The following is a 27,768-nucleotide window of genomic DNA, read 5'->3' as shown; positions in this document are numbered from 1 at the left end:
ATATATGTGTGTGGGTCATAATCTGTCTTGTTATATTACAGAAAACTTCCATTACAAAGAAAGCGCCTCCTCCTTCTGACAAAGATGTACCACACAATATGGGAAGGAAGGATGTCATACGTGCTTCAGATTTCAACTTCCTCATGGTTCTGGGGAAAGGCAGCTTTGGCAAGGTGATTGCTAAGAGTGTGCATCATATGAGGCACTGCCAGAGATTTTGTTGTTATAAAATTTATTACTTTCAAATCAGCAACTTTTAATAATATTTGAGCTCAATAACTTCTTCCGATATTTTTTTGAATTCATTTTAAATGTGGTGCACTATGTTGTGGGTTCCATGGTCTCCTCCTGAAATAAATCTATTACAACATTTTTCTTAAACTTTTGCCTTATTGTATTTGGAATTTAAATAATATTGCATTTGTTCTTTTAGAATTTTGGAAAATTATAGTATTGAATGACTTCCATTTGTTTTCCTGCACTTCATCACATATATATGGAAAGTTTGCACACTGAAGAGAGGATGTTTTGTGATATTGCATGGGAAAATGGAAATTAGTCCTGTCAAAATCCATAAATTAAAAGGTTTTAATATGACATGGACCCTAACATACATGAAATATATATGTTTCATAATTTACATTTTTATGTTGTTACTCTTCATTGTGGTTAGCTTTCTTAGGTATGCATAAATTGTTTCATAGAACTTATATTTTCCACTTGTTTCACAACTTTTGGGGTAAGATAAATGCACAAAAAGCTGACCACGAGCCTTCAGAAGTAACATTGAAAGAGGACATTTGTCAGTGTTTCTGAATGTCTGATTCTTTGATTTTCTTATTGACAACACTGTGTGCTGGCTAATATTGTCTAGGAATGTCATGGACACACACAGTTTAGTGAAACAAGACATCATATAACACAACGAAGTCACACAACAAGATCTAAATTTTTTCAATCTTTCTTGTAAGTGTTATAAGCTGACCCACATACATTTTCAGTCCCACTCTGCCCCCTTTTTTTAAAGGACTTCAACAAACAAAAATCTGAAATAACCCAGATCTGAACTAATCCCTTCATAACACAAAGAAGACAATTTTATCTGCCACCTATTTACCTTTATTTTTCAAACAAACAGTAGCTAATAAGCCAAGATGAGTTTAGGCAATACTGATTCCAGTGGCTTAGTTGCACCTTGTGACAGTGATTTAATTCTAAGGTATGGTTACGGAGTTTTGGAATATAGTGTTGGCTATGGATATATGAGTTACAGTGTTCTGAAGGTGGAAAGTACACCTTAATATCAGCAAAGCAAGAAAGAAATATCATCATGTTTTTATTTGTCGATGTTCTAAATATGATTTCTTAAGATGTGATCGGAATGTTGTTGGTAGTGTGAAAATTGTGTCAATGGCTAATGACGGAAGTCAGTTGTTGGAACATGTATGTGTGTAATTAATTTTGGTCTTACAGCTTCTTCTTCTACATTTACATATACAGTGAGGTGACAAAAGTGATGGTATACCTCCTAATATTGTGTCAGACCACTTTTTGCCTGGCGTAGTGGAGCAACTCATTGTGGCATGGACTCAACAAGTTGTTGGAAGTCCCTGCAGAAATATTGACCCACGCTGCCTCTATAGCCATCCGAAATTGGAAGGTGTTGCTGGTGCAGGATTTTATGCGCGAAATGACCTCTCGATTATGTCCCATAAATGTTCGATGGGATTTATGTTGGATGATTTCGGTGGCCAGATCACTAATTCAAACTACCCAGAATGTTCTTCAAACCAAATGCAAACAACTGTTGCCTGTTGACATGGCATATTGTCATCCATAAAAGTTCCATCACAGTTTGGAAGCATGGAGTCCATGAATGGCTGAAAATCATCTCCAAGTAGACAAACATAACCTTTTCAAATCAGTGACTGGTTCAGTTGAACCAGAGGACCCAGTCCATTCCTTGTAAACACAGACCAGACCATTGTGGAGCCACAACCTGCTTACACAGTTCCTTATTGACAAATTGGGTCCATGGCTTTGTGGAGTCTGCACTGCACTACACTCAAACCCTACCATCAGCTTGTACCAATGAAATAGGGACTCATATGACTAGGCCACAGTTTTCCAGTCATCTAAGGTCATAAGCACAGATGAGGCACGGCAGGTGATGTGCTGTTAGCAAAGGCACTCGTTTCGGTCATCTGGTTTCATAGCCCATTAACACCAAATTTCACTGCACTGTCCTAACAGGTATGTTTGCCGTACACCTCACATTGATTTCTGCAATTATTTCATGCATAGTTGCTTGTCTGTTAGCACTGACAACTCGACGCAAATGCCACTGCTGTCTCTCTGTGTTGTTTGTAGTAAGAGGTAATACTAGAAATTTGGTATTCTTGGCACGCTCTTGACAGTGTGGACCTCAGAATATTGAATTCCCTAATGATTTTCAAATTGGAATGCCCCATAGCTCCAACTGTCATTCCGCGTCCTCTTAATTCCCTTCATGTGGTCTCAGTGGAAACTTTTTCACGAACCACAGGAGCAGAAATAACAGCTCCACCAATGCACTGCCCTTATATACCTTGTGTACACAGTACCACCGCCATCCGTATATGTGCATATCACTATCCCGTGACTTTTGTCAAGTCAGTGTATACTCCACAACACACTGTACAATGCATGGGAGAGAGTACATCATACCAATATTATCGGTATTCTGTGCTATTCTTTCAACTTACCATGCAAAAGGGAGAAAGACCCACTGTATGCCTCTGTATGTGCCCTAACCTATCTTATTACGATCCCTATGTGAGAGACATGGTGGTGACAGCATGATGACTGCACAGTGTACTTCAGTTAAAAGTTCTCTAATTGTACCCAACAGGGCTTCATGAGAACTATGTCATTCTTCTTTCAATCATTTCAACTGAAATTCGCTGAACAGTTTTATTACACTTTCACATGTTTTGCTATCCTTTCAAAATGTCTTTAGATAGCTGAAACAGTATTTACTTGAGCACTGCTTTTGCTATCTGTGGATTTCTGTAGTATCGTAATAAGTAAACCAAATTTACCAAATATTATTAACTGTATAATTATGTCACTTTGTATTGTTATTTAATTTAATTGTTGTGATTATGCATTCTCATTTTATAACTTCTTTCCTTACAAATTTATTGTGTTACCCATTACTAGTACAGCATATGTACAAACAATGCACTAAAAATTACTATTGGACCAAATAAAAAGTAAATAATAAGTGTTCAGATGAACACTACAACTATGTAAACTCTAGTTGTAATACAGTGTGTGTTTTCCAGTCATACTGTCATAACTGGAGTTCACTTCAATCAACCAACAGTTGTGTTGCCTGATGCTTTCCTGGCAGACTAGTTGGAAATGTAGTTCTTGGGTGAGACGATGGATGTTGTGAAAATTCCACAATATTTCAGGCTGTGACTGAAGCCTCCTATTTATGACAGTCAGAGAAGAAAATGCACAGGCATGGAATTTTTATGACATCAGATGCCTGAGAACCATTTCTATAAATTGCATCCAACAGTTACTTGATTGGATTAATTTCAGTTTTGTTAGTGATGAGTAGGACAAGACATCCTGTAAAATACATTGCCAGAAAAAAATTAGTATGCCCATTTATAGTTTTCCAGTTTACTCAGGATTTACTAAAAGGATTGTAATCTTAGTCTGTGGTCAAAAATACTTATTCACACTGTGTTTCTGTGTAATATGACCAATCCAATTGGAAACAATTCCTACTTAGGCCAAAAGGCCATAAACTTAGGGGCCAGAACTGTGGAAGGCCAATGTATCAGAGCATAAATGGCACATGTGCTTAAGACAGCTGAGCAAATCTGCTACTCCAGGACATTATCTAGGTATGGCTCATCCTGTGGGATATTCTAGTGTGCAATTTAAAGTATTGGGACAGTATTATTAAGGAAGCTGCTGAGATGAAATTAGTGAGTGACCTTATAAATGGAGATTGAGTTTTTTGCTTAAATTTTGTATTGAATCTGTCTCTCTCCCTAGTAAAACAACAGACGGACAGAGGTAATGCCACTTGCTTGCCCATTGGTAATTAATGTTCACTGTCAGTAACTTTTGACTTTAGTCATCTGTATTGGCTTTCTCCATATACATTTTAGGGTTCTTATTTGTGTAGCCCCATTTACTGAGGATTTAAATTTTCTTATACAGACCTTTCTCATTGCATTTGTGCCTTGAAAATGATGGAGTGTTTCCTCTGCCAAAATATCAACAGTTGTTGAAGACATCACTTGGCTGAATTTCTTTAAGATGCTTGTACTTAGAAAGAATTACTGTCTACTGCATAGAAGGTGTAAAACAAAACATAAGCCTGTAATTAGAGAGATGCTGAATGAGCCATGTTTGGCTGTCTATAGGGAAATGCATGAAGCCTGCCCTATCAAAATCTTACCAAAGAATTGTTCACAAAATCCAAGGTACATTTGATCATTTGTAAAGACTGTCAGTGGCACCAAAGTTGAGTTCAATACTCATGGGTGACATAAGAACTGAAATTAAGATTATCAAACCAAAAACTGAAGTGCTGAACTCTGTTTTCATATGATAATTTTCAAAGGAAGATCCAGGAGTACTGCTCCAGTTTAATTCTTGCATACCTGCAAAGATGAGTGATACAGATATTAGTATAGGTGACATTGAGAAACAGCTGAAATTACTAAACCTGAAAAGACTCCAGAGTCATATGGAATCCCTGTTATATTTTACACAGTATCTGTAGGTCACCTGTCCCTCATTTTAGCCATAATATAGTGTAGATACAAAGAAGCACAAGTAATCTAGAAAAGATCATACAACATTTTTGACATCCATCAAACAAAACACTGTGCTTAATGTTTGGAAGAAAGCAGAGGTCACATGCGTCTACACAAAGGGTAGCAGAAATGATTCACAGATCTACCATTCATTATCATTTACTTCCATCTGTTGAAGTTTCTCAAACAGAGTGATCAACCAACATGGATTATGAAAATATCAGTCATGGGGAACCTAACTGTTCTCACAAGATGTTCTGAAGTATGTAAAGTTTGATAATTAGGTGCGTACATTATTTATATCCTATTAAAGGCATTTGACTCAATATGACACCACCACATATTAACAGAAATAAGACCATTTGGGGTATCAAACAAAATTTGACTGGATTGAGAATTTCTTTGGAGGGATACAACATTTTGGATGGAGACTCATTGAGAAGTGTAAAAGTGACATCAGACATGCCCCAGAGGAGTAGGTTTGGACCATTGCTGTTTGTGTTGTACTCGTACATTAATGACAGGGAAAGCAAAATTATTATTAATCTCAGATTCTTATATATGGTGCAGTTATTTATAACAAAGGACTAGCTGAAGAAAGCTGGACAAATATGCACTCAGATCTTAATAAGACTTCAATGTGATGCAGAGACTGGCCACTTACTTTAGATGTTTGGAAATGTAAAATTTTTCACTTCACAGAACATAAAACCTAGTATCCTCTTACTAAAATATCAATGACCGTTGCCTGGAATCAAGCAGTTCACAGAAATACCTGTGTGTAACAATTTGAAAGGATTTTGAAATGGAATAATCACATAGTCTCTGTTGTAGGTAAAGTAGGTGGAATAATTTGTTAAATTGGTAGGATACTTGGGAAAATGCGGACTACAAAGGAGGTGGCTTGTAAGATTATGCAATCCATCATAGAATATTACTCAACTGTGGGATACAGACCAATGCAATTTATTAGTATCCTCATATTTCATTATATACAAAGACGCAGAATTTGTCATAGATGATAATAATAATACATGAAACAACTGACAAAGATAGTTATATCAATGAGATGGAAAGATACAATGAAGAAAATTAATTGATGTATAGAATGTGGTTTTTACAAAGAAGGTTAAAGAAACTTGTGAGTGGTTGGGGGTGAAAAGTCACTCAGTGGACAACAGATTACTTAACCATATTTTGTATGTTTTATCATTTGTGGTGCCTAATTGTTGAAAAATCTTTCCTCGTTTGGTTCATATAATGTAATGCACACATATGCTTGCATGCACTTGCTGAATATTATTTCTTTGTGGAAATGATCAATGAAAGTATAATATGTTTGTTAATTTTCAGGTTATGTTAGCAGAAAGGAAAGGAACAGATGAATTGTATGCAATTAAAATACTGAAGAAAGATATCATCATTCAGGATGATGATGTTGAATGTACAATGGTTGAAAAGCGAGTGTTGGCCTTATCAAGCAAACCGCCCTTCCTTGTTCAGTTGCATTCCTGTTTTCAGACTATGGTAAATATTTAATATAATTTCTTATGATATTATTCTGAAAGTCACTTAAGTAATTTCAGAAAAACAAAAAATATTGCAATCTAATAGTTTTATGTGGCTGAAGGACAAGTAAACAGAAATAGAGAACATACTGTGCTCTTATATGTTTCTTAAATGGGTGTAACATGCATAGTCATAATGTATGAAAAATCGCCTTATGGATTTAAATGTAAGTTAACAAGTACTTTTTTTCAAATTACATTCTCTGGTACGCACTACTTTGTACTTAGTCCACCCTTGTCACTCACTTGGCTATGTTTCCCCACTGATTGATTTGATATTTCTTTAACATTTATTGTTTTAGTTCTCTAATTTTAATTGATTTTTGGCTATTTTATCCTGTGGTTGGCTGCTAGCATTTTTATCACTGATCATATTGCTTCCAAAGAATTAACAACAATAATAAATTTACTGTGCAGTTCCTTAAGCTCTGACGATAAATACCAATGTTCCGACATAAGCTATGACTTCTTCACTCTAAGAACTCTCTCATTTTGGTGGCTAATGGTAGCAGCTGCTTTGATAGAAGTCAGTGGAAGTGTCTGTTTTGATAGAAGTCAGAAGACAGTGCATTTGTTTCCAGTCACTACCAACCATAACTGTCAATACTGAGTGAAAAGAGAACTTTCACTGCACGTATCAAGAAATTCAAACCATTTTAAGATCAGTTACATATGCTATATCTCTGATATTTAACACTGCATATTATGTGTAACTCTGCATATTATGTCTTGCTTGTAGCATGCCTTGATTGAAGCGTTTGAACAATATAAAGTAACCACCTCAGAATATTGTTTATTTGCATTGCTATAGCATCAGGCAGAGATAATCATCACTTGCCACACCACCACTAACATCACCCATTGTATTCAGACTTATAATTTTCAATTAAAAATAATAATTGGTGCGGGAAATCTAAACAAAGCAGTGTTTATGACCATTGGCTAATGGTGTTGCTCTGACTGACACGGCAATGGTTCATGGCCGTGTTGCTCTGGCCCCTGTTCGTTTAGTATGAAACATAAAAAAATACAACTTTTGTAGTTATCTCATAAAATCATAATGTGAAAAAAACTCTCCAATTACATTTTAAAATAAGTAAATATCTTTGTTGCTCAGTTGAGAAAGGCAGCATTGTGCGCATAAGTTTTGTAACTTTAAAGTCTGCTTTTGTTTAAGAGTACATAGGTGCTCTGAACACAGTGTTATCTGCCAGCTAAAGTTGATTACATTGGCAGCACTGAGAAAGCTGTCTGTACTGACTAAGGCCATTTGACTTTAACTGATACAGCTAGTTGTATCAGTGGCCAGGATACAAGTGTTCTTAGAGTGAATAATCAGCATGCCAATTGGAATTTTGCTGTTTTATATTATCATATAATATTATATTTCATATCATATAATATTATATCATTTGTATTCCTTCCATGTATTATTTCTGTCTGTCAACACTGGTGCTGGCTTTATTTAGTGTACTGCTGTTAGTTCTTATACCTTTGATGAAATGGATATTTGTGGAAGAATGGTTCTGCCATCTGCTGTCCCCTTCCTCCTTGGCTCCAAGTCCTTATCTCCCTCTCACTATCTCTCTCTTCCTCTTTTCATGTTTCATACATAACCTCAGTGTAGTAATTTAAGGTACCTCAGAAGTTTCTATTTTATTTTATCAACTATACGAGGGGCACACACATTATAAAATGAGTAAATATCCTCAATTTCTTATCTAAGTTTATGTAAATTTCTTGTAGCTGTAGGCCTTTCCTCTCAAATTTAATTTGTCTAAATGTCAATGTCAGTGCCGTACTTATTGTACATTAGCTTCATTTGATATTCGTCACTTTTTATATTCTGTGCACACGTGTGTGTGTGTGTGTGTGTGTGTGTGTGTGTGTGTCTGAAATACATGAATAACTCCAAAAGTATGATAGGAGCTGAAAAGTTTTTGGGACAAAAGTAGCTTGGGACAATGGAGGCCATAATATTATGATGGGTTTTTGTTGCTAGGTGAGGTCACTTCAGAGGTATGAAGGTCTACTTTGTTTTGTTAAATGGGATGCTATAGTTTGGTACTTATATTCTGATAGTGTCTATTGAGATGAATTCAATGATGTGTAACAGTAAGATATTTGAAGGTCAATGAAGGTCACAAAGGTGGCAGGAACGTCCATTTACAGAAGGTGTTCGAAGAGATGACCATTGGTATCAATGCAGCGCTGCAGTCTTCTTTTCATGGATTGAGTGGTATTCCTTCTCACATCGGAACTTATTGAAACACATGCTCTGACAGTTCTCTCTTGCATATCTTCAGGTGTAGTTGGAATATCTTTAAAAAACAACGACTTTCATGAATCCCCCCAAGAAGAAATCCAGAGGCATCAAATCTGGTGAACGAGCCAGCCACGACACATCTCCTCCATGTCCAATCCAATGATTTGGGAATTGTCTCTGCAACTCATTTCTAGTCATCAGCGAAAAATGTGCCAGACACCTATTGTGTTGATACCACATTCTGTTCCTAGTTCCTACAGGTATTTCTTCCAATAACAGACCTAATGTTTCTTGCAGGAATGTGGTTTACTTCTTACCATTAAGATTTCCTTCAATGAAGTAGGGGCATATAATTCTGTCCTCCAGAATTCCACACCATACATTCACCGACCATGTTTTTTGGTGTGTAACTTGCTACAGCCAACATGTATTTTCAGTTGCCCTATAATGCATGTTATGCAAGTTAACATTTTCATGGTTCATGAATATAGCCTTATCAGTAAATAATATCAAATTAATAAATTTGTCATCCCTCTGAATCTGAACTTGAGCTCATCGGCAGAATTCAATTTGATGCATACAATGTGTACCGGTTAATTCTTGGTGGAGATTGATATAGTAAGGATGATAATTATGGTGATGCAGAACACTAATAACACTACTCTGGTTCATGCCAGATTCAATTGCGATTTGATGCGAACTAACACAAATGTCTCAAACCACTGTGCCAAGAGTACCAATTACCATTTCCTCGTTAGTAACTTTCCTTTGCTGGATATGTTTCCGATGCAGTAAAGATCCAGTTGTTTTCAATTTATCATGCCCTACACATTGTATATTTAAATATGTGTGAGTACATTGAGGATCTCTCTGTATAACTCTCTAGCTCTCAATGAATTTCATTGGCATTCTCTGTAAATGAGAAGCGTATGAATACATCATTCACATTCACTTGATTCGATGACACTAGTCTTACCATTCCTATTAGTGTTGTATTGCAAAACCGTCAAATGGTGTTTACATGTCAGTGGCATGTTAGATGGATATACCGTATTCGGCATGATATACGAGAGAGAATTGTCAGAGCATGTGCTTTGATAAGAGTCAGTGGTAAGGAATACCAGTCAATCCATGATAAGAAGATAGCAGTACTGCATTGATGCCAGTGGTCATCACTTTGAACACCTTGTGTTAATGGACATTCATGCCACCTTTATGACCTCCATTGACCTTCAAAGACCTCAATGTTACACATCACTGGATATGTCTCAGTAGCTGCTAGTGACTCACCCTGTATTTGGCCCGCCCAGTTAGCTGTGTGGTGTAACACACAGCTTTCCGGACTGGGAAGGAGCATCTGGTCCCTGGCATGAATCCATCCGGTGGACTTGTGTAAAGGTCTGGTGAGCTGGCCAGTCTGTGGATGGTTTTTAGTCAGTTTCCCATCTGCCTCAGCAAACGCAGGCTGGTTCCCATTATTCTGCCTCAGCTATACTATGTTGGCGATTGCTGCACAAATAAGTTCTCCAAGTTCTCCACTTACGCGTACACCACCATTACTCTTCCACCAAACATAGGTGTTACACTCATCTGATGTGAGACATTCCCAGGGGGGGGGGGAGGGAGGGAGGGGGGGGGCAGAACTGACTCATTAACCCTGAAAGAGTGGTTTGGTGTGGGGTGGCGGAGGGGTGAAGTGTACTGTGGTAGTCGTCATGGGGTTGTGGGCCACTGCTGTGGCAGGGACGGAGCCTCTCCATCATTTCTAGGCTCCCGGTTCACATACAATACACCCTGTATATAAAATACCAAAAGTAAACCTTTGATTCCTCGAAGTTTCAAACTCCCAAGCCTAAAACGACTTCAGATGTGTGATTAATGTGTTAAATACGTGGCTTTAAGCATGTAAGCAATAAAAAGTTTAGAAAAGGATTGAAATTATGTTTAAATTTCTTTGTAAGTCGCTAAACACCCTCATTATCAAACACTGAAAGAGTATAATCTGGGTAATTTGTGCTCATTTTTAATAAAAAGCTAGTATATTACAAATCTCAATGTATATGACATCGTATCTCCTGAACTACGTGTCATACAATGATATAATTTTGCTGGTACATGCAATGGTATATACGGATACTGTCTGCAAAATGTGTTGCACATAGTGTTAATAGTGGCATAGTAATAAAGTAAAATGTCATGCCTTGTATGGAAGTTTTACTGCATGAACAACAAAAATGTAGTAAACGATAACAGGATGGGGATGGGGAAAGATGCTAGTGCTGCCCATGGGAGCCTGCAGGGACAGGACAGGTCTGCTAGATGCTGCCTCAGGAAGCTGTTCTAGGATGAGGATGTGGAGAAGAGAAAAGGAATGTGTATGTGCATAGGTGCCATAGAAGGTGTATATAGTACGGGAGTGGGAGCATGGAAAGGGGTATGTCAGTGGAGAACAGGGAGTAGTGAAGTTGGATGCCAAGGGGGTTACAAGGAATGAAGGTTATGTTATAGGAAGAGTTTCCACATGCACAATTCAGAAAAGCTGGCGTTTGTGGGAAGAAACTAGATGACACACTCTTTGAAGTAGTCATTAAAGTGAAGCACATCATGTTGGGCAGCATGTTCAGCAAATGGGTGGGTGAGCTGTTTCGTGGCCAGTTTGGCAGTGGCTATTTGTGTAGAAAGACAATTTGTTACTTGTCATGCCAGTGTAGAAAGTGGTTCTGTGGTTGCAGCTTAATTCATAGATCACATGATTGCTTTCACAGATAGCCCTGCTTATGTTAGTGTGCCAGAGCAACTGTGTATCCAGGCCTATTAAGCCTGAACTTACGACACAAAATATTTTAACTTCTTATCAGAGAGCACAATTTAAATGTAGTGCTAGAACTCTTATAATGTGAAATGAGGTCACTTGTTTTTTTTATAGGAGAGGGGTCGTATTTATATTTAAATAAATCATAGAATTCAAATTTTGAGGAAAATCAAAATGTGATCAAGCCTGCAAATTCTACAATTTATTGTTGTTACATATGTGACCTGTCATAACTGTAATATCAGTAAAAGTCTTAGAATTTTGTGAAACCATTTGCACTAACTCTGCTATAACATTATCACAGACTGGCAAAATTAAAATCATGTAGTAAGACTTATTGAAAGCACAACAAAGAAGTCCATCTTTAAGCACAACAAACACTTTTCTTATTTTGAACAGCACATAATTCTATCTGATGTGCAAATTAATATGCATTAGTGTGGTTGACCTGCATTTTAATGTTGAAATGAGTACAGTGTTCACCAAAATACAAATTTAATTAAAATTCATTACTTCATTGCAGGACCGCTTGTATTTTGTGATGGAATATGTGAATGGAGGAGACTTAATGTTCCAGATACAGCAGTGTGGTAAATTTAAAGAACCTGTTGCTGTGTAAGTTTGATAGCTTTATCAGATTTACTAATAGTATTTCAAACCTCTATAAGATGCTTGCACTAATGAATTTAAATAAATTCTAGGTTCTATGCTGCAGAGATTGCAATAGGACTATTTTACCTTCATGCTCGAGGAATTGTATACCGAGATTTAAAACTGGACAACGTTCTTCTGGATCAGGATGGACATATTAAGATAGCCGATTTTGGCATGTGCAAAGAAGGTATAACTGGTGACAAGACAACAAAGACATTCTGTGGGACGCCAGACTACATAGCACCAGAGGTAAGGATACTGATGTGTAATATTGACCTGTGTGAACAGCAAATTTATGTTAACCAAGATAACAACAATTGATAAAATAGCTACTTCCACATTATTGTCTGTTTATTTCTCTCTTCTGCTTCAAAATAAATGTGCTTTGCTGAAAAAAAAAAACCAAATTTTCTGTCTATGTATTAGTGTTCCTTTACCATACCATGTTGATTGTGGCAATAAACCAGATTACCGAATTTAAATTGGTATTTTCTGGAAGTTACAGTCTGCATGATGTTTAGATATGATCACCTCTCAAACAGCTTGGAATATAACAAAGACAAGCATTTCCACTTACCTTGATATTACCCGTACGGTAAATAGATATTAATTACTTTTCCTTTTCATGCAAATTATTTTTGAACAACGATTACCTAGTAAACATCAAAATTCTCTCATGGGTTATGTTTTCGAAGTTGTTATTATTCAGGCATTAATTTATACTTTGCTAATGTTTATGGTGCGTTTAATTTGGTTGAGGAGATTTTATCTTACAGAAGACGTTGATATTTAAAATGCCATACTATCATGATTTATAAAAAGTGCATTCCCTATTACAAACTTTTGCTGAAACATTAACTTGTATTGATTTATGTATAAAGTTTCTTCATTACTGAAATATGTTTGAATGTACCTTTGTGATGAATTGTAAAATTTAGTCAGTTGACAAAAACTGTACAGCAATTATTTATGAACTTGTAGTGGCAGATGTCAACACACTCCGATAACAAGTCATCAGCTGATTTGTGTGGTGAAGCTGTCAAAAAGAGTTCATGCCCTGTCCACCAGGAGAACTGTGATTAATGTCACTTTGCTGCAGTGCAACACTCCATGACTATTTTATCTGACAAAAAAAACTTCACTTAGTTACGATCAAGCTTGATTGATATACTTACCTTTTATTGATCATTCTGTCTCATTTCAGTATAGGTTTGGATTATTCTGCTTGTGATTCAGTGACCTGATTTATTCTAAAATAAAAGTTGTTCTTGCTGAATCAGAATTAATATTTTGCATCTGTACTGGCTGAGTTATGAGCACTTCATGTTCTGTTCAGAAGGCTATCAACTTGTCTTGCAACAGTGGTGACCACAATGTGATAAACCCAGTGACAATAAACTGCAACACAGTTAAGTTATAACTGATTTTTCATGAGTCAAGAATTTTTTGATTGGTAGATGTACCCACTGTATAAAGGCTCTCAGCATGACTACCCAAGCATTATAATTCAGTGGAGGCAAGTTTTTTTTTCTGTGCTGGACTAACAGCAGGCTCCACCAAGTTTGTGTTAGTGGTCAGCCAACTAGACCATTGTTACACCACAAAAGTAAAGGACATAATAACCATGCCTCCTGAGATAGAAGATAGAAGCATAAGGCACAAGACAGAGTTGATCCACAGTGTGTCAGTTTCACAGGAAGAGTGATTTTTTGGGGGGGGGGGGGGGTGAGCACTTATGCAGGAAGATGTAAGACATTGGGGACAGAAAGTCATCTCAGTACCATCAACACCTGTGCAGAAGGGCAATGTGTGCACAGTATGGGATACACTGTTGCACACAGTATGGAACAGCTGGCTGCCATTATAGTGTACCAGACAGAGATGTCACTAAATGCCATACCAGACCTGGCAGATAGAATCTGGAATGCACTTGTGCTGTCCTCATGCAGTTCAACAGTGGCAGAATATTGACAGTGACACACATGGGTTATGACAGCCTCATGAACAAGGTTGAAGCTCTGAGCAAAAAGATCAGTGAGTTACTCGCTGACTGAAATGCTAGAGGTCACTTCCAAGGAGGTCTAGAACTAATTCCTCTAAGAAATCTCCAGCAACAGGCAGTGCAACAGAGCATGAAATTTGTCAGTATCATCAAAAGTTCAGAGACCAGGCATAGAAATGCACTTCGCCATCCACTTTCCCAAACAGCAATGGCAATCAGAAGTAGACACATTCAGTTATCAGTCAACTTTGCTCCACCTCTTCATAACTGATCAAAAGGCAGAACAGGAGTTTCTAGTGGACATGGTATCCAATTTATGTATCGTTTCATGGGTCCTGTTGCATAAATATTGGCCACAGATGTTGGTCCACCTCTCTGTAGCCAATAACTCGTCCACAGTGGCCTGTGGCATGCAACACACACAACTAGCTTTGGGATTACACCATACCTTCACTTGGATCTTTACCATAGCAGGTGTGGCAGAACCCCTAGGAACTAACTTCCTCACACATTTTCACATGCTGCCAGACTTCGCCAACGCGTGCCTTGTCGACATGGCGTACCTGCTGTGGGGTTTTGACACAGCATGGCTGTGCATGATGCCAAACTTATTCAGTCAACAGGCAACAGGTATGCCAAGCTACTGGAGCATATACCACAACCCCCAGGCACTCTGAAAAAGGGTACATCACCACTCTATGCAGTATATTAACAGCACTGCAAGCCCACCAGTTTCATGTAGACCAAAATGCCTTGCTCTAGATCATTATGCTTTTGCCAAACCAGAGTTCAATGCAATGTTGATGGAAGGCATCATATGCCCCTCCAGTAGCTCCTGGTAGTCACCCCTACACTTGGTGTGAAAAAAGTGTAACACATTGCGCAGATTAATGTGCCCTTAATGCTTGAACAGTACCAGAACATTATCGTGTGCCCCTATTAAGAGAGTGCAATTGTGCATTACATGGCACAACTATATTTAATGTGTTAGACTGCACCAAGGCCTACACACAAATTCCTGTGGCTGAAGAGGCCATACTGAAGATGGATATTATATCACTTGATCTCTTCTAGAGTCAGTTAATGACATTAAGCTTACAAAATGCTGCACAGATCTAGCAGAGGTTTGAAGATTTAGCAATACAAGGTTTTTCTTATTGCATTGTATGCCTTGATGACTTCCATGATTTTTCAGCCACAACACAGGAATATCAACAACACATACTCAAAACTGTAGGCACGTGGATAAATACATGGTTGTATTAAATACTGCCAAGTGAGATCATCTTTTAAAGCCATCTGATCTCAGCAGCAGAATGATTATTGCGTCTGAAAAAAGTAGAAGCCATATTAAAGATTCTACAGCTGGAAACTGCAAAGGAACTATGTAGTATTGTGGGAATTTACTAGCATTAAGTAACCCAATCAACAGATATTCAAGAGCCTCTAACTACAAAATTGTCTCCCTGAAGATAAGGGAAAAATGACAGCACTGTGGACAAATGATATGAACACTGATTTCGAGGCAGCCAAGCAAAGTGATATATATAAAAAACAAAGATGATGTGACTTACCAAATGAAAGTGCTGGCAGGTCGACAGACACACAAACAAACACAAACATACACATGAAATTCAAGCTTTCGCAACAAACTGTTGCTTCATCGGGAAAGAGGAAAGGATAGGGAAAGATGAAAGGATGTGGGTTTTAAGGGAGAGGGTAAGGAGCCATTCCAATCCCGGGAACAGAAAGACTTACCTTGGGGGGAAAAAAGGACAGGTATACACTCGCGCACACACACACACACATATCCATCCGCACATACACAGCCACAAGCAGACCAAGGTGCTTGTGACTGTGTATGTGTGGATGGATATGTGTGTGTGTGTGTGTGTGTGTGTGTGTGTGTGTGTGTGTGTGTGTCCTTTTTTCCCCCAAGGTAAGTCTTTCTGCTCCCGGGATTGGAATGGCTCCTTACCCTCTCCCTTAAAACCCACATCCTTTCATCTTTCCCTCTCCTTTCCCGATGAAGCAACCGTTTGTTGCGAAAGCTTGACTTTCGTGTGTATGTTTGTGTTTGTTTGTGTGTCTGTCAACCTGCCAGCACTTTCGTTCGGTAAGTCACATCATCTCAGTTTTATTAACATACTTGTGTCTGATAATATGAATTGTTGTTTTGTATAAGAAAACAAATCAAAACAGTGGATATATATAAATCAGGGATGAAGGGGTGCAAGTGTTTAGCAGTAAAGATCACATGGTCCACAGCTGTAGTGGTACATTCTGTTACTGTGGAAGCTCAAGTGAACATCCCCCCATGTGATAATACTGCTCCCACTGGCCTGCATCGGAGGTGTGATGCCTGTTTTGAGCAGCTGGTCACAATCGGTAGTCCAGTGTAGCACGCAGTGTAATTCTTCCTACAAAGTTACATTTTTCTTTCATTCACGTTTCAGTCTCAATGTCCTGTGTCCACTACAAATGTAACTGATACTCCTGTGTTGATCCCACAGCAACACATAGGAGCTGTCTGCTGTTGAGCCACGTGTTCAACAATGTGGGCTGAACACTGTGTTTAGAAACACTTATGTCTGCAACAGCCTTGTACTGCGTAATGAGATCTGCCACAGATTTGCTGCCTATCCTGGTTTACATATGGGGCAAGCCTCTGACTTCCACTTTATGTGATTAGGCAACAACGTCCAACACCTTGTCGCCTACTTATAGTTTATAGTTTCACCATCCTTGAACCACAATTTGCAACAGTACAATACAGAGAGATAATGAGTTTTGCAATTTCCAAGGTGATTATTTCCAGGCTCTGGGCCATAGCAATCTGCCATATGTAAGAACCACTTATGTAAGTGTATTTATTCATTTTCAGCCTGTATCATCACTAGAATTATTTCCAGTCAACTCTGATCTCCTTATATACTTTTCTTATTACATTATGTGCTCACAGTGCCATCAGGTGCATTCAGGCTCATGGCGGACAGTAGTAATAATGTTTTGCATCTTCAGTCTATATCATATAAAATCTTGCCAGACTTGTTGCATCAAATTGAAAGTGGGTGTTTGATATCAGGAGGCTATGGTGGAGTGGACTACAGACTTGGACCCTTACTTGTTGGAAACATTGATGTAACTTGTGTTGTATCATTGATTTAATCTCTGGTTCCAGGGGACATCCCTCTTTAACAGTCAGTTGCTTTCCTGATGGAGGTAATGGAGTACATTGTTGAAGTTTAGAATTTTATATCAGTTTGTTGCAAAAAGTCTACGGAAAAGTTTTTATACATTAAATCCAAATCCATCTCATAGGAGCATTTGTTAGGTCCTTACAGCTGTACAGTTTTTTAACATAATACTGCAAACTGAAAGCTGTTATAATTACTGATTGTGAGATTGATGATGTTCTTTTCATATTGCAGTGTAATCTCGGAATACTATTTCTTCATCCGTCTTGCAGTGTGTGCCCTTGAGTATACTAGCACAGTTCTTAAAACAGAAAGTATCATAGAGTGTCAAATTTATCATAATGATCTCATTTTCAGATTATTTTGTATCAGCCTTATGGGAAATCTGTGGACTGGTGGGCTTATGGTGTATTGCTGTATGAAATGCTTGTTGGACAGCCTCCATTTGATGGTGAAGATGAAGAAGAACTTTTTGCTGCAATCACTGACCACAATGTCTCATATCCTAAGAGCTTATCAAAGGAGGCAAAAGAAGCATGCAAAGGGGTTAGTATCTCTCCAGGATTCCTTGAATATGTCAAAAATAATGAAGCTGTTGTACGGCTCAGTAATTTTGTTTTATTTTTTTTTTAGTTTCTTACTAAGAACCCAATGAAAAGGCTTGGGTGTGGGACAAGTGGAGAAGAGGATGTCAGAGGTCATGCATTTTTCAGAAGGATTGACTGGGAAAAAATTGAGAACCGTGAAGTCCAGCCTCCTTTCAAGCCAAAAATAGTAAGATTAAAATCGTATAATAATAATGCTTACTTAATTTGTTCTTATGATATCTATATGAATTTGAGATGAGCATTTTATTCTGTCAACAGAAAATTCAGAATTTTTACCTCAGTGTATTAATGTTTTAAAACTAAAAAGACACCACACGAAAAGATAAAAGCTTTCATTTATTTTTATACATTAGCTATTAAGTGAATTGCCAAGATCCTTCATTCCAACTAGCCTTCTTACTGTTTAAAGTTCCCTTTCATTCTCTAAGTAACAGCTTGAGAATTAAGAATGAAATATAATTCACCAATACAAAATTTTCTAGAAAGTAGCCATATTTCCTCTGTTTGATGAGAGCTGTGAAAATTTCTCATTGTATATGACAAATGGAACATTGCTGTTTATTATATTAAACAGTAGAATAAAATTGTATTCATGCACCATCCATTATTAATCTATGAGTGAGTAGCTGCCTTTCCTCTTATTTGTCATTTTCTTATGACTTGTTCATATTTCTCTTTACTGCTCTTCTTGAAGGTGAAGTAGTGAGAAGTGCACAGAAAGCACTGGAGATTTGTGCATAGTTGTCAGATTTGACCTCATTCTCAACTATTACTAAATCTCAGTACGATGCAATAACTCAAAGAAAATTAGTAGAATCAACTGCTACTCATGTATCGGCTTATCTGTGTTCATCTGTTCACTATGTAGCTCATCACCTTTGGGGCAAGAGCTGAAAACCCAGACAGTAATTGTTACTTTGCTTACTGGACTTTCCGTAATGGATATTGTGATGTGTTTTGTAATATCCCTGTAACTTTTGGGTAGTGTAAATGACATATTCACCCTAAAACTTTTTCTTCTTATAGAAACATCGTAAAGATGTCAGTAATTTTGATAAGCAGTTCACATCAGAGAAGACAGATCTAACTCCTACTGACAAACTGTTCATGATGAATCTCGACCAGACTGAATTCATGGGCTTCTCGTTCTTAAATCCAGAATTTGTGCAGCATGTGTAAAACCAGTTTGACAGATGTTGTCTGTTTATGGTAAGTTTCTGTGTAAGGGAAAGTGTTACAATTTACACAAAGTAAGTGATTTAAACAGTTTTTAGATTGTGTTTATACTTTTGGAATATGCGCTGGATGATTATATTTAAAATGTTACATATGATCTAGAGACTTCTCAATTAATTAATTTATTTTTATTTACTTCTTCTAAAAAGAAATTGCCAATATTTTTGAGTAAATATTCAATTCTTAGAAGATTAGTGGTACTTACATTTCCCTACAGATTGTTAATTTATGATGATCAAGGTTTTTCAAAATTAAGCAATAACTCTATATTTTATACAGATAATGCCCTAGTAAACATTTCTCTGTAATGTTGTCCATTACTCTGGATAATATGAAAAGAGTTACGGTTAGTTAAACAACAGTGTGATGTCTATCATAACTTATGAAGGTCATGCAATATAGCACACTATTTTATGTATTAATGTATATACGAGAGACATTTTCACGCATAGTTTTTATTGAAACATCATTTCATACACACACCATTTCCATTTTGCCCTATCCAAGCTGAAGTATACACTGGGAACTATATTTTATTTGATCACATTGATACTCATAATATGGTTAACTGTTTCACATGAGTATATTATACTATCATTTCGAACTTTCATTAGGTTCATGATCATCTCTATCCAACTCGCAGTTTAGAGCAGTGCTAACATTGTCATTCAGCACCATAAGTCTTACCATTTTGCCACAAGAAGTGCTCTATGCTGTTTGGTGTAGCTGTTAGTGTCTTTGGTGAACATGCTGCAGGTCACCAGTTCAAACCTGACCGCCAGTACTTGTTATTTAGTATTTATCATATCTGGAAGGTTCTCAAAAGTTCTTCTGTTTGTAATGTTTCTATATTCTGTGCTTGTATAAACAGCAGCACTCTCTATCCAGGAGCTCAGTTCTGTTCTGGCTGTGCATTGGTGTTCAAAATAAAGGTGCTTTAATTGCTAAGTGTTAAACTTCATTGATGACCCTGCTTTTGGATTTAGACATGAGTATGGTTACAAGGAGACACAGTTTTATGGAAATGCAGTTTTCTTCAAAACATCCACAGCACTGTGGCTCCAATTAGGCAATGTAAACACCATCAATCTGCATGGACAGGAATAGGAATACAAGCGGTAAATCATTCCCAAGGTCCATATTTTCCACATACCAATGCACTCAAAAACAAAAACAAATTGGCTCCTCATCAGGCATCCATCAGTGTTTTCTGGAACACTAGTCAGGATCCAATGAAATGGCTGAGAAGATTCAGCTAAGCCACCTAATACGATTGGAGGGATGACATAATGTATTTAGCAGCTGTATACTTTTACTTAGATGGCAGAGTTCAACAGTGGGTGGAGAACAATACAGACAAGCTCAATAGCTTGGATAATTCTAGGCTGTACTGAAGAAGACATTTGACAACAATCAGCAGCGTGTCTGTTTAGTGGAATAACAGTTGAAGAACAGGGTCCTACATCCTGAGGAAATGACACAGTCCTGCATACGGAATGTTTTGGCTCCACGCCACATTATGAATCGAAATATATAGAAGCCAAAAAAGTTTCACACTTTATGAAAGGAGTTGCAGAAGAGATATACCAAACTCCTCTAATAAAGGAGTTGTAACAAGCCAGGAATTCATCAAGTAGTGCCAGAGCATTGAGGAAATGCAGTGGAAAAGAATCAGACAAAAGAAGTATGACTGACTCCTGAATGTTGCCCTATGGTAGTTGTAGAAGACCATCATGACCTCACTTTTCTGACACGCTAAGTAGTGAGAGGAGAGATGCAGCATTTTATGACAGGCACAACTGTCAGATCAAGTAAGCAAGAGACAGAAGCTATGAATGCAAACTGTGCACATAAGGAGGTAATAGAGGCTGTTGAAGTATTAGTGTCTATTGATCTTAACTGCCAATCTCCACCACCAGTCAAACACGATGGGAAGAACGGACTCCTTTAACTTGTACTTGCACCAAAGCCAGCACCTAAAGGGAACAATGAGCTCCTCCTTGAAGTATAATGCCCTGCAGAAGAACAGGTATCTTGAGGACAGAGGACAAAACACCAGTGTGTTTCCACTGCAGAAGCCCAGGGTACTTTGCGGTGGCCCGGTGTAATGTTAAGCTCTCTCTATACAGCTTAAGCATTTTCGTGGACTTACTTGTTGAAGAATGCTGGTTCTGCTTTCTTGCAGAGCCAATGTCTTCTGCTAGCACCGGATGCTTCTCCGAAGATTTCACTGCTAGGAAGGGAAATTTTCACTCTCTCGCTCTCTCTCTTCTTATTTAAAAAATACGCTATTCTTGGAATATCATTCAATGCACCAGAACATATTTATTTCCACTTTGTAAAAAAAAAAAACTAAACTTTATGACATAAGCCCACACATTACCGGGCACCCAGAATCAGTTAATTACACATATTTGAACACACTTAATACATAAGCTTTTATCTTGGCTGACTATCCACGTCCAGTCCATGTACTCTCAACAGCAGTTCAACATCTAATAAACAGTCATTATTTCGAGTCTTTCCATTTGTTTTTTAACAATACAATGCTACATTACTCTTTGCAGCCGGTCACGGTGCTTCCGGGCTGTATTTGCTTATTCTTGGCAGGTCGCGCTGAACGCTTGGCAGCGCCGACAAATTATCTCCCTTCCAATTTCGCCTGTACAAACAATAAATTGGTGCAGTATCCCATGCTCATCCTTACACCCTGCTTTAAAATAACATGAGTTCGAAATGGATGGAACCCAAGTGTCTCCAGACTTTTGTAAAATTCTGGGGGCACTACAACTTACATTACTACAGAGAAAGAAAACAAGTTTTTGAAGCCTTCTACACTACCGGTCATCACTGCAGTTGTGTTCATGCCAGCTAACTACAGACAGCTGTAGTCGACCTGTGGCACGAAGCTTATCACCATACCATGGACAAGATCACTCCCCCAGAGGCCATAAATGTTCCCTGTTAGCATACTACAGAGGTACCAGCTACTCGCCTAGCTTCTGAATTCAGAAAATGTAAGCAAGGCAACCAGTTATGGAGGTGACGCTGCCACAGATGAAGATTCTCCATCCACAAAGATGTCTGAAAATATCAGTGACATTATCATCCAAGGCAAACGTGTCCAGGCACTGGCAGACAAAGACACTTCTTTTTCTGTAATTTAGGATGCTTACCATTACCAGATAAAGAAGGCTATGTTTGAGATATAAAAGCGAGTGTGCTGAAGTCGCAAATGGGAAATGCGTCCAATCAGTAGGAACATGTATTGTGACAATAACTATCAGTGGCAGAACACAGCCCTTCAAATTGGTCATTTTATCAAAATGAAATTGTAATAATATTCTTGGAAGGGACATCTTGCAGGCATCACAAGCAGTCATAGACTGTGAAAGATCAGAGCTCCAGTTTAACAAAGTTACTGCAGCAGGCACCCATAACAAAGACTGCTCTGGCCAGTTGTTTGTTGTTGAAGATGTTTTTATCCTTCCATCATCAATGAGGAGAGTTTGTCATCAATAGAGATGCTCAGTGACGCTCCTGTCAATTGCAATACACTATTCAACTAAAAAAAGATCTTCATGCCAGTAAAAGCATTATAGGTGACCAAGAAGAACTTTGGATCACTAATTGTCATGAGCAGCCACTGCTTGTTCCTAAAGGAATGTATCTATGGTTGGCCAATCTAGTCCAGGGAATGCAGCTTAATGCCATCAACAAAGAATCGTGCTCTGCTACCACTATAGCCAACATAGAAGAGGAAACCACTACTGAACAGCCAATAAGATCCGGCCAATTCAAGAAACAATGTTAGTGAGTGTTAGCCATTCTGCACCAGTTTTTGGATTCTTTAAAACCTGGAATAAAAAGACATACTGAGTGACTCATGGTAAGATGATGTAGCATCATTGGGGTCATCCAACAAGTACTCTTATAGGGCATCACTGACTGAACTACAGATAATTCAGGAGGTTAATGTGATGCTACAACCCTCAGAGTATCCTGATCCTCTCCTGTGGTACTTGTGAAGAAGGATGGCACATGATGCTTCTGTGTTGATTATGGATGACTGAATAAAATCACAAAGAAATATGTCTACCCATTTCAAGCATTGATGACACCCCCAGACTACTTGAGAGGAACAAAATACAGGGTTTCCCAAAAGACTGACCCAATTTTAAACAGAATTATTTATTAGGAAGAAGGGCTTAACACCAACAAATGGCATACTAAATTACCCATAAAATACAGAAGTTTATAAAAGTCCATCATAAATGTTCAATATGTTCTCCATTGGCTGCTTGGGCGACATCTAGCCAATAGCTGAATTCATCCCAAATTGAGACCAAGGTGTCTTCTGTCACTGAAGCTGCAGCAGCTGATATTCTGGTTTTTAGTTCATCAATGTCACGAGGTAAGGGAGGAACATAAACACATTGTTTAACATATCCCCACAGGAAGAAATCACATGGTGTTAAGTCAGGGGACCTAGGAGGCCAAGAGTGTAAAGCCTAGTATTGAGATCCTGTATGCCCTATCCAACATTGAGGCATGTTGGCATTGAGGAAGCTGCACAATTTGTTTTTCCAGTTGTATTGTACCTCTCTCATCCAGGGAACAAATATTAAATATCATCAATTTTTTTATGTCAAATTATGACACATGTTTAAAAACCTGTGTGGTCTTCCTGGTTTCAATAGTGGACCACAAGTCCCCGTCAGTCTGTTCACTCTATTAACAGAGCATAAGAGACTTAAATATTTGACAAAGAGAAGGTAACTTCACAACACAAACATGAAATAATTTAATTACCTTACCTTGAATACTCGTTGTTGCTTGCTCATTGTCTAGGGGTAACTTCTGGATTTGCGGCAATTGTTACTACAATGGGTCCTTGGGTTTGTAATATGCTACGTAAGAACTGATACTGTTTGAAGCTTTCCATATTATATATTTTTGTAATATCTTCATAACAATCAGTAGTTCTCCAATGTAAGCTTTTCCAACATAAGTCGTCTCAAAAATGTTCAACAACATGACCTTTCTCAAAATCATCTGTTTCTCACGACTTCTCAAGACTCACTGTCTCTGAGACTCACCAAAACGCGACTGTCCCTTAGCCTCACCCGGCAAACTGTTTCTGCATTAACAATCAAAGACCTTACAAAGTACACAGGTTTTTCCAACATGAATTGAGCATAGATATTTTATACATCACACGTATAGACTTATGAAAACAGTACGAAAATTGAATAGAGTTCTCAAATAGTTCTGCAGCAATACATAATATGATTGTCCTGCAAATTATTAGTTTTTATAATAAAATGATAATATTTCAGTTTATGTTGACGTAATTAAAGTTCACTGTAATTTTATATTAATATAATTGTTCTTCCATGTCGATTCATGGCACCGCATAGCTTGCCAGCCGATGGTATTAATAGTTTCAGTAGTCTGTTACATTACACAGTGCAGTGGTGCTCCATCTTGCTGGTAGATGCAATTGTCAGAGTCAAGTTGTGTGAATAACCAGTTCCATAGCAATGCAAGATATGATTGTCCTGTTACAGTTTCTTCCCCAAAAAAGTAGGGTCCATAAACCATGCTTTGCGAAACAGCACAAAAAACATTCACTTTTGGTGAATCACATTGATGTTCAATTGTTTCATGAGGATTTTTGAGCCCCCAATATATGTATATTATGATGGTTAACCTTCGCACTAATATGGAAAATTGCCTCATTGCTGAATATCAACAGTGACATAAAAGTGTCATCTTCCATGTCCTCTAGAATAGCACTGCTAAAGTCCACCTGCTTCACTTTGTCAGTATCTCGAAGAGCTTGTACCAGTTGTAATCGGTCTGGTTTGAGGGCTAAACAATGCTGTAACACACACCACACTGTCATGCGCAGTAACCCAAGTTCTCGAATAGCATGATGCGTAAACTTGCAGGGGGTCCACTCAAATGCTCATCAGATTTGTTCCACTGTTTGTTCAGGAACGCGTGGCTGGCCAGGACTTTTGCCTTTACGGAGGCGCCCTTTTTCTTCAAACTGTTTATACCACTGTCAAGTATTCTTTGGTGATGGTGGTTTAGCACAAAATCAAATATGAAATGCCCGCTGAACTGCGATCACTGATTGAGTATGACTAAATTTAATAACACGATACGCTTTCTGTTGCACGAACGCCATATTGCACGAGACTGGCTGCACACTCCAGGTCAGCACTCATAGCGACATCTAGCAGATTTTTTCTGAAACTCTAGACCATGCCGAATACATCTAGTACTGTTTCAGTTACCTAGTGACATTTGTCTTATTATTATTACAAGTTAAAATCGGGTCATTATTTTTGAGACACTCTGAATTTCTCTACAAGGACATGCAGACAGGGTACTGGCAAACTAAGGCTGACTGGGAAAAGGTCGCTTCTATAAGCTCCAAGTTATGTCATTTGGACTATGTAAGACTTCGGCCACCTTAGAGTGTGGCGCACAATCCACTTTTACACTTGAAATGGAAAACATGTCTTTGCTAACTGATCTATAATTTCATTTTTTCAAAGTCATTTGAAGAACATTTAAGCTGCCTGATAGCCATGTTGAAATGCATTCAGACTGCAGGTCTCCAACTGTACCGGAAAGTGTTTCTTTGCCGATGAAGCATCTTGGGGCACCTGGTGCGTGGTGACTGAGTCTATCCTGATACAGTGAAAATAAGAGCAGTCACAGATTTTCTGACTCCTCGGAATGTTCTTGATGTGAGAAAGTTTCCAAAATGTTCTCATATTGCTGGCATTTCTGTACCAAGGCATGATCCTTGCCAGAGCTACTGCAGTGAGACACCAAATATCCTTGGAACAAAGTATAAGAAAGGTCTTTCCATATCCTTAAGGTGGCACTAACATCATATTCAGCCCTAGCATTTATGATGAGAATACTAAGACAGAAATGCTAGCCATTATAGGATGGGTGCAGTTCTAGTACAAATTCAAGGATGTGCTAAAAAGGGTGATAGCTTATGCTTCCAGAGTACTCTCCAAGTCAGAGAGGAACTAAAGTGAGAAAGAGTGCCTTGTAGTTGTTTGGGTCATCAAAAAGTTCTCAAATACAAGGACACAGATTGTCTTTAAAGGAATCCTGTGGCAGAACACAACAGCACAAATATTTCAGTAACTGTTGCATCAACACTTACTGTGCGGCTGCCATAATATTACGTCATGGGCGGAAACGAAGAAAATGCGGTCGCCGTAATATTTCATCCCGCCACATTCCACATTGTTTTAGTGTTTCAAACGCATTGTTAGCGTTCCCGCTACAACCTGTAGGTCCTGTAATGCTTGTAGTTCATCATATTAGCGCTAGATCGCAGCACCTACATCTACATCTACATTTATATTCCGCAAGACACCCAATGGTGTGTGGCGGAGGGCACTTTACGTGCCACTGTCATTACCTCCCTTTTCTGTTCCAGTCGCATATGGTTCGCGGGAAGAACGACTGTCTGAAAGCCTCCGTGCGCACTTGAATCTCTCTAATTTTACATTCGTGATCTCCTAGGGAGTTATAAGTAGGGGGGAGCAATATATTCGATACCTCATCCAGAAACGCACCCTCTCGAAACCTGGACAGCAAGCTACACAGTGATGCAGAGCGCCTCTCTTGCAGAGTCTGCCACTTGAGTTTGCTAAACATCTCCGTAACACTATCACACTTGCCAAATAACCATGTGACAAAACGCGCCGCTCTTCTTTGGATCTTCTCTATCTCCTCTGTCAACCCGACCTGGTATGGATCCCACACTGATGAGCAATACTCAAGTATAGGTCGAACGAGTGTTTTGTAAGCCACCTCCTTTGTTGATGGACTACATTTTCTAAGGACTCTCCCAATGAATCTCAACCTGGTACCCGCCTTACCAACAATTAATTTTATCTGATCATTCCATTTCAAATCATTCCGCACGCCTACTCCCAGATATTTTACAGAAGTAACTGCTACCAGTGTTTGTTCTGCTATCATATAATCATACAATAAAGGATCCTTCTTTCTATGTATTCGCAATACATTACATTTGTCTATGTTAAGGGTCAGTTGCCACTCCCTGCACCAAGTGCCTATCTGCTGCAGATCTTCCTGCATTTCGCTACAATTTTCTAATGCTGCAACTTCTCTGTATACTACAGCATCATCCGCGAAAAACCGCATGGAACTTCTGACACTATCTACTAGCTCAGTTATATATATATTGTGAAAAGCAATGGTCCCATAACACTCCCCTGTGGCACGACAGAGGTTACTTTAACGTCTGTAGACGTCTCTCCATTGATAACAACATGCTGTGTTCTGTTTGCTAAAAACTCTTCAATCCAGCCACACAGCTGGTTTGATATTCCGTAGGCTCTTACTTTGTTTATCAGGCGACAGTGCGGAACTGTATCGAACGCCTTCCAGAAGTCAAGGAAAATAGCATGTACCTGGGAGCCTGTATCTAATATTTTCTGGGTCTCATGAACAAATAAAGCGAGTTGGGTCTCACACGATTGCTGTTTCCGGAATCCATGTTGATTCCTACAGAGTAGATTCTGGGTTTCCA

At 38.3% G+C, this 27,768-nt stretch overlaps 1 protein-coding gene across 2 annotated transcripts in view; it reads left to right on the top strand.

The window, feature by feature from the left end:
- Positions 1 to 27,768, top strand: part of LOC126243987 (protein kinase C, brain isozyme) — a 199,633-nt gene that overhangs the window by 158,301 nt on the left and 13,564 nt on the right. For both annotated transcript variants that reach the window (XM_049948204.1, XM_049948203.1), the window contains exons 7-13: positions 42 to 173; positions 6,180 to 6,353; positions 11,996 to 12,087; positions 12,174 to 12,375; positions 17,683 to 17,871; positions 17,959 to 18,099; positions 18,960 to 19,142. In XM_049948204.1, coding sequence (XP_049804161.1) covers positions 42 to 173; positions 6,180 to 6,353; positions 11,996 to 12,087; positions 12,174 to 12,375; positions 17,683 to 17,871; positions 17,959 to 18,099; positions 18,960 to 19,112 — 1,083 coding nt within the window. In that variant the 3' untranslated portion in view covers positions 19,113 to 19,142. The remainder of the gene's footprint in view (positions 1 to 41; positions 174 to 6,179; positions 6,354 to 11,995; positions 12,088 to 12,173; positions 12,376 to 17,682; positions 17,872 to 17,958; positions 18,100 to 18,959; positions 19,143 to 27,768) is intronic.

This window comes from Schistocerca nitens, chromosome 1, assembly GCF_023898315.1.
Source record: "Schistocerca nitens isolate TAMUIC-IGC-003100 chromosome 1, iqSchNite1.1, whole genome shotgun sequence".
Taxonomy (NCBI): domain Eukaryota; kingdom Metazoa; phylum Arthropoda; class Insecta; order Orthoptera; family Acrididae; genus Schistocerca; species Schistocerca nitens.
This window is presented reverse-complemented; position numbering and strand designations above follow the sequence as displayed.